Below are 8,278 nucleotides of genomic sequence, written 5' to 3' on the forward strand. Positions count from 1 at the left end.
AGATTTGGATCCGTGACTCGGAGTATCTTTCAATGTTGTTCTCTGCCATATGCTACAACGATGCGACACAGTTTGGAAGTGTCATACTAGTTGTTGAAGAGCAAACTTTAGTATTATAAATTCTGAGTATATAGTGTAAAATTGTTGGTGCAAAAAGATCAGAAAAATTGAGCAGAACCTCCAACAATGGAAAAATTGGGTTTGTGCTCACTGTACTCGACTATGGCTGATGGTGGGAGTTGACCGATGCAAATCTTGTGCACTGTCGAGAACAGAGGGAAAAGCTCTAACCATCCCCGATGATTCAAAACTTCATAAACCTCTTTTGCAGTTGATACACCCTGCATAAATTGAACAGGATTATACAAAATAGGCAAATAACAAAGAAACCATCACATAAATTTTAGCCTTGACACATCGATTCCCAGAGAAAAATAACTCATTGACAATGTCGTGCGAATGAATTAGATATGATAAAACACATTGAAGGAAGTTTTAGCCTCAATATATCAATCCCTCAAGAAAAACGGGTCATTGATCATCTTGTGTGAATAAATTAGATATGCTTATTTGATAAAGCGCTACTGAAGGAAGTTTTAGTATTGATATATTGATCCCTCGAGAAAAACAACTCATGATCATCTTGTGCGAACACGTTGGATATGCTTGGATTCATTGGCTATCCGAGAATTTAAACGAGATCGACTTGCCAATAATTTTGAATGAGGGGAATGAATTGTGAGTGTGTGTGCAATAGAAACTACAATTTTATGAACAAATCATACAGTATAGGTTTTATGTCCATAGGTGAATCCCGGCTTGAAATTCTTGAATTCAATAAAGTTGTATTTAGACGGATTCATTTGATTCCAAAAAGATTTCAACTCTGGATTTCAAATGGTTTTCATCTTGGATGAGTTTAACGTCTATCACAATCATTACTGAAAAGTGTTTTAATTTGATAAGAAGAGTTCGAAATTATGGATTTGAAGAACTTCAGAAGTTCTTCAATCCAAACACTCCTGAGATGTATCTTTAACACTTCATTTGTTAGCTGGGTGTTACCTGTAATTTCTGGCCCTGCAACATCTCTGCTTCAAGCTCATCGAAAGATCTCTTCCCACCATTCCTAGCAAAAGCATCCGCGCATTTCCTGTTTCTTCCCCCCACTGCCAATTAAAACACACAAGACTATTGAAGTCTCTGTCTTCACACAAATTCAAAAGGTGAAACTAGAACTTCACCAAAACGAAGTCCATGAAAGCCAACTTACAGCATGTTGTAATTAAATCTGCAATGCCACAGCTTTCGAAGAATGTACTGTCTTTAACAGAAGGGAAAAGCAGCTTTGAAAACGCCTTCATTTCTCGCAAACCAATTCTCATTATTGCAGCCTGTTAAATCATCACATAGAAAAATTTTAAGGTGACCAATATCATAGAAAGTAACCAAGAAATTAAGCTCAGAAAATTTATGCTTCTTTCACCTTCGTATTGTTTCCCATCTCCAACCCATCCACGAAACCTATTTCAGAATTCCATAATAATCAACCCTCCATTAGTTACAACACCATAAAACCAGTCAACAATAAGAAAGTTTGGAATGACAGAATATACCAGCAGCAATAGCCACAACATTTTTCAGCGTCCCACATAGTTCAACTCCTTCCACATCTTGGACCTATTTTTATTTCGATATAAGATTGTGTATTGTTGCATCACAACTCAATATATAATTGAATCAAACGATTGTCTAGTAATATCACTCACCGGTGAGACCATGAAGTAAGAGGTGTTGAACAGTTTTACCCATTTCTCCGCAATCTCTTTATCTTTTCTATATCCCACAGTCGCCTCACTAAATTTCTCCACCGCAATCTGCACACACCACAATGATCTCCGTCTTCAAAAAAAGAAAAAAAGAAAAAAAATTACTAGTTGTGCTAAGCATAAGAGACTGGCTGGCTGCCTAAATGACCTCATTGGCAATATTTGCTCCCATAAGAACACAACAATTAATTCCGAGTTGTTCGGTGATGAGCGTAGAAATCATGCATGGACCTTCCTTCTTCACCTCCATTCCTTTGATCAGAGAGATTGCTTCTGCATCATCCCTTATCTTTCCTACTAGCTTTTTACATATCCCCTCCATGAATTGGTGGGGTGTCACAAATACCAACATGTTGGCATTCCTCACTGGGCAATTTCAAAATAAACACACGAATTCATACCCGTTCTCTTATTCGAATTTATGATACCAATTACCAACCCAATCAAGATTTTCATACCTGCATTCTCAATATCAGGGTCTGCAACAACATTTTTGCCAAGCTTTATGCCTGGAAGATATTTTACATTCTCCTGTAAAAGAAATAACAATTTAACTAAGCTCCAGATGGGTAAAATCAAATACAGTAAGAATAAAAGAACAAGCAACACATTACATTGGTTTGATTTATAACTTCAGAGAGCTTTTCACCTGTTGGCAAAACTTCCTCAAACACCCACATCCTCACTTCATCTGTACACGCCACCCAAAATTATTTCACAAAAATTTTAAAAAAAAATTCAAACACGCTGACAACTAAATTGATTCCATCTACTGATAAAAGAAAATTGTCCAATTACGCCGAAATACAAACATGAACGATCGATCAACAAACGAGCTGGTTTAAAAAAAAATGAAAAGGGTAACCGTGAAATGAATTAAGCTTGAGGGTGTTGGACGCAATGAGCTTGGCAGCAACGCTCCCCCAATTCCCACTGCCAACAACCGTGACTCTGGACGGCGGCGGCGGCGGCGCTTGAGTCCCAGCTCCGGCGGTATTGTGATTACTCTCCCCGTCGAGAAACGGAGCCATGGGCACAAACAGCGAAGAATAGGATCGAGAGGAGAAAAGGGAATGCGGAGAAATGGCGGAGCGGAGATGAATGGAGAAGAGAGAAATGAGGAGGAGAGGCGAAGAATTAAATGGCATTTGGTGGGCAGAGAAGAGAGAAATAAGACAGTACAGCACAGGTTTCGTTAGTATCAATGCAGTGTCATGTTAAACTTGGCGATCTATTCTATTCTCTTTATTTTTTTTTAATTTATTTCAACACCAACGGCTTTTCATTCCACGTGGAATTTCTTTTCTTTTTTAATCATTATTATTATTATTATTATTATTATTATTATTTCGGGTTATATTTCATTTCCAGGAAGATGAATTTATTTATTATGACATGGAAGCCCGCAGTTGCTATTTTTCGATATGCAATGAGTAAATCTTCGAACTAACGTAATATATTACAATCAGACTAATCCAAGAAGAGAATCGGATTTTTAACATCTGTTCAAACGTTCACCTACTCCACCAACTTGAACATTTACCGACACAAGGTGGAATCGAAACCAAATCGTTTTCGAATTTGGATAAACTAAATGGTGTATGTACTAAAACTTAATATTTGTTTTTTTTTTTTGAAATAACTTAATATTTGTTAGGTAGGCAGGTATTATAGATTAGTTTTCTATAATTATTTTCATGAAATTTATGTAATTTGTTCATTTTAAAAAAAATTGGTAAAATAATAGGAGTCCATGTTTGCGGGCTAATTGTGGCCACAAGATTGGAGGCAAGTGGAACCCCGCAAGCTTTCTTCCGTAGTTACCCATTTCATATTTTCTTTTTTTGAAGAGCCCATTTCATATTTTCACCTGGACTAGATTCAGATGTTTTAACTTTTAATTAATTAATATTTTTTTCTCTCTTTTTCAGAGGAAACCTAACTATTAATTTTCCCATTCCCTCAACCATGAAGGTTCGTGGATGCCGTTAAATAGATTATCGATCGAACCTGAGTGGATGTTGGGGTATTTTGTTAAATAGATCATCGATTGAATCGAATTAATTAATTAATTGAGTGGATGTTGGGGTATTTCGTTAAATAGATTATCGATCGAATCGAATTAATTAATTTATTGAGTGGATGCGGGGGTATTTCGTTAAATAGATTATCGATCGAACCGAATTAATTATATTGAGATAAAAAAATTTTGTGAGACGATCTCACGAGTTAATTTTGTGAGAAATATATCTTATTTAGATTACTCATAAAAAAATATTATTTTTTATGTCAAAATTAATATTTTTTTCTATAAATATGGGTAAAGTTGATCCGTCTCACAAGAAAGCTGCTCATTTATTGAACTATTGAGCAATAGTTGATTAAAAAATATTCTTCGGAACCAGAAGATCAATTATTTTATTCCGCAACCAAATTAACCGGTTTTTTAAAAACCAAAACGAAAAAAATCATATAAAAAAACTGAAGTAGAGAGCATTCACAGCCTATTAATGAATGAAAACCTAGTTCAACACCAATTGAATATAATAAACTCGTATGGAAAATTGAAATTTATTTAGGAAAATATAATTATTATTACAGGTTATTTTTTGTTTTTAAAAAATGGAATTGAAACGAATAAAAGAAATACTCGACTTTTAATACAATTAAAATTTTGGTTTCTGAATTAATCGAATTGAATTTTTAAATTGATTTAATTCAATCAGTTATTTTAGTTTGACCAAAATTTTGAACATCTTTAGTTATTATGAGTGTGACCGATCCTGATCAAATTACATGCTTTTACATATCTATTAAGAGTGTTTGAAAAAGTAGATAAATATGATATTTTTAAAGTATTTTGAAAAACTACGAGAAATCCACTTGATCCAAATTCAAGTGGTACATGCCTACATGGTCCTCCCAACTCTACAGTCTATATAGTGAAAGAGGAGTCATTAAATATGTTGTATTGTAGTTTTTTTTTTAGTGAAAATCTCCATTAAATACGTTAATCCATTAATTTAAATACAAAATTGTTGCCAATTATGTGTAACTTATTTGACGAAGTCTCAAATATAGGATGTTATCTCGAGTTCAAAATTTTTGGTTAGTTTTATTTTATATATATAAATAAATAAAATTTTTGTAGGGAAAATTGTTGTTTTAGGTGGAAAAAATGTTATTTATTATAAGAATCTGTGAGTTGATATAAATAGATTTTCCTTGATAACATTACATTGGATCAATAATTTGATTTTGGGCTTCAATTGATTTTGGGCTTCAATTGATAGTTCATTCAATGTTTAATTAGGTAGTGAAGTTATTCTCGTATACAAGAAAGGGGAAAAAAAAAAGGAAAAGAAGTTTGTGGGTGTTTAAGTTGGTAGAGTATATGCGAGTGTTTAGTCACTATTCAGAAGTTTGATTTTTCCTGTTAAAACTTTTTTAGACTAACATGTCGCATAGAGCTTGTCTAGTAGTGCAAGTAAAAGAAAAAATGTAAAAGGAAAATCTAAAGGTCCTTGCAACAATACCACAAACACCAATATGGATGAGGCCTTTATTATCGTGCAAAATTTAGACGTTTGACCGTCAAAACCGGTCAACCATTTGGGGACCAAAGTCAAACAGAACAGTGTGAATGAAATCTACCATGCAACGTACATCCGAGTCTTTATATTTATACGACTCCTCCTCCTCACCTTTTTCTTGCCTTCGTTTCTTTGTTTCACAATATTTTCTCACGTAACAAAGAACAAAAGCAAAATGGCTCGTCAAGTCATAGCTCTTGCCCTCATCTTTATCGCCGCCTCAGCCGCGGTCGTCTCCGCCCAATCCTCACCCGCCCAATCTCCGTCACTGTCTCCGGCCAAATCCCAGACTAAGAATACCCCCGCCACCCCCGGCGTATCCCCTGTCCCGGCCCCGAAGGCAACCGAGACCCCATCCGCTACCGCAGCCACCCCCAGCTCATCCCCCGCCGCCTCCACGGAGGAGGAGCCGTCGTCTCCTCCAGTGCTCCCATCCGGCGAGGCTCCCTCTCCCACTGAGGATGCCACTGTAGCTGCAGGACCCACGGTCAGCACACCTGCACCCGTGGCTGACACGGAAGGTCCCAAGGGTGATGCCACCACCTTGACTGTCTCTGCTGCTGCTGGAGCCGCTGCCGCTGCCGCCGGCTTCTTCTTGTTCTAAGCTGCATGTTACGAGAATGAAGGGTACTACGCAGTTTGTTTATCAAGCTATTGCTTGAATTAGGTTGATTCTTTTTGTTCGAGATGGTTGCCTCAACGTCAACAACATATAGACTTGTTTTGTAATTTTGAGGTTAAATTTTCATTCTTTATGAATATTAATATAAATATAATAATAAATGAGATACCATTTTTTTTTTCGTCTCTAAATTACTTTGGAAAAATTGTTTTTTTAGTTCTGTAAGTTTGTTATTTTGCGATTTTGGTCCTCTATATTTTTAGATTACAGTTTTAGTCCGTTATCTTTATTTTTTTGGACAATTTTAGTCTTTTTTCTAATGTGGCGCTGATGTGGCACTAATTTAGTGCTGACGTGTATAGTGTCACGTAAGCATTTTCGAATAAAAAGGACTAAAATCGCCAAAAATCGAAACATGTAGGACTAAAACTGAAATATGAAAACATAGATGACCGAAATCGCAAAGTGACAAACATAAAGGACCAAAATTGCAGTTTTCTCAATTACTTTTAAGAGGGATAATAATGAATTATGTCCCTAAAGTTTCCATAGTTTTCCAAAAATATACTAACATTTTATTCGTTCCCAATTATGTCCCTCTTTTTACAAAAATGTTCCCTGATATGTCCTTCAGACTAAAAATTTCCTATAATACCCTTAAATTAAAATATCATTTTAATTATTCCCTTAGGCTCAAAAAATGGTATCAGAGCCTAGGTAATTTTATTCAGACTTTAAATTATTCATTAAATCATACTTTTCTTTGTTGAGGAAGAGATTTTCAACAAACTATGGATTCAAACGAGAGTTTGAACCAGAAGGATTTCATTTATATGAAATCCCATAAACAAGTGAATCTATTTAAAATATATTCTTTACAACAGAAGTTAAAAAGACTTGGGTCTTTTATACGCTCTAAAGAGATTAAGAAATATAATTTCTAATTCTCAATTTTTAGAAATTACACCAGATTCCTCTAAACTCTCCGGAGATCTTAGAGAAATTCAAAATACGGTATAATATTACAGCAATCAGCTGTATGAAATACCTCGGCAGATTGAAGAAATCCTTAAGAAACAAGAAAAAATTCTTGGAACTCTAAAGGATCTTCAAACAAAAATCATAAATCTAGAACACACATCTGGTTCTAGAAAAGGAAATACAGGAGGAAGGTTACCACTTTCGTTTGGTACCGAACATTTGCTACATCAGAAAGGTAGAACCAAAATGGTACAAAAACTTTAACTGATGAAGAAATGATGATTAATCTTATAAAAGCAGTATTAGAGAAAAACATTATCTGATGACTACTTTAGAAAGATTAAATCTCAAGGATCTACAAAATTTTTCAAATTCATTTGCAAATCTCAAATTAGTAGATCTAAAAATGAATTTCCCTGAGGGTGAAAAACCCATAGGAAATCCTCCAAGATATGTGGTTAAAACAAAAGAACCACATAGTGAGTTCCATGTTGGGGAAAATTCACATCCAGCAGGAACCAGGTCAAGAAGAAGTAAGATACCACTACATCAAACTCCTTACGAAAAAACTGTTTTAGATCTGATACATCCTTACGGGGTTATGTTAAACCTTGATGTTCTGGACTTCAAAAACAGAGAAGATCTCATAGATGATTGGACATCAGCTATGAGAATAGCAGCAGGAACTTTAGATCTCAATAAAGAAGGATTTATCAAACTTCTGGAAATGAGTCTAATGGGATCTGTTAAGATATCTTGGGAAATAACCATGCCAGAGACTAAAGAATCAGTCTTAGCAGGAGAATCTCTAAGCGAAATTGGAGGAAGAATGACCACCATATTCAAGGCACAATTTATAGGAGTGAATTATTTTAATAATCAAGATACAAAGAAGAAAAGAAGATATACTCAAGCTCTGTATAGTCTCAAATTGCACGATATCTGTTTAGTTGATGAATACATTATGTTATTCACTAAATACAGATGGAATTCGGGAGTCGAGGAAAATATAGCTATTCAGCTATTTTTTGCAAAGATGTCAAGTCCCTGGAGAGAAATGTTGATAAAAGAATACGTTACATGTAATCCAGATACGTTGGCAAGACGAGCCTCTTTTCTTAAAGGAAAATTGACAGAATGGTGTCATATGGCAGCCTTACAAAAGAATTACAAAAAGATATGGGGTATTAATAAGCATACTTCTCTATATTGTAGAGAAAATGATCTCCCTACGGTTATTGGGAATAGATCAC

The 8,278-nt window shown here is 35.1% G+C and overlaps 2 protein-coding genes across 2 annotated transcripts; one reads left to right on the forward strand and one right to left on the reverse strand.

Annotated features, from left to right (window-relative positions):
• Positions 1–20: 20 nt before the first annotated feature.
• Positions 21–3,020, reverse strand: LOC140883550 (glycerol-3-phosphate dehydrogenase [NAD(+)]). The gene is made up of 10 exons (XM_073290070.1): positions 2,695–3,020; positions 2,444–2,520; positions 2,288–2,360; positions 1,978–2,195; positions 1,770–1,877; positions 1,617–1,680; positions 1,487–1,524; positions 1,274–1,394; positions 1,066–1,169; positions 21–341 (listed from the first exon to the last, which is right to left on the reverse strand). Exons 1-10 carry the CDS (start codon positions 2,975–2,977, stop codon positions 159–161), a joined length of 1,269 nt encoding a protein of 422 aa, XP_073146171.1. The 5' UTR covers positions 2,978–3,020; the 3' UTR covers positions 21–158.
• Positions 3,021–5,558: 2,538 nt separating this feature from the next.
• LOC140885553 (uncharacterized) lies at positions 5,559–6,208 on the forward strand. Its single transcript, XM_073292534.1, has one exon. It carries the CDS (start codon positions 5,598–5,600, stop codon positions 6,024–6,026), a length of 429 nt encoding a protein of 142 aa, XP_073148635.1. The 5' UTR covers positions 5,559–5,597; the 3' UTR covers positions 6,027–6,208.
• Positions 6,209–8,278: the final 2,070 nt, after the last annotated feature.

This window comes from Henckelia pumila, chromosome 2 (genome assembly GCF_033568475.1).
Source record: "Henckelia pumila isolate YLH828 chromosome 2, ASM3356847v2, whole genome shotgun sequence".
In the NCBI taxonomy this organism is placed as follows: Eukaryota; Viridiplantae; Streptophyta; class Magnoliopsida; order Lamiales; family Gesneriaceae; genus Henckelia; species Henckelia pumila.

Coding starts and splice junctions, on each gene's coding strand:
- LOC140885553 (XM_073292534.1), top strand. CDS start 5,598: ATGGCTCGTCAAGTCATAGCTCTTGCCCTCATCTTTATCGCCGCCTCA.
- LOC140883550 (XM_073290070.1), bottom strand. CDS start 2,977: ATGCCATTTAATTCTTCGCCTCTCCTCCTCATTTCTCTCTTCTCCATT. Junction 2,361..2,443: donor AAGTTATAAATCAAACCAAT/GTAATGTGTTGC, acceptor TTTCTTTTACAG/GAGAATGTAAAATATCTTCC. Junction 2,196..2,287: donor CCCTGATATTGAGAATGCAG/GTATGAAAATCT, acceptor GAAATTGCCCAG/TGAGGAATGCCAACATGTTG.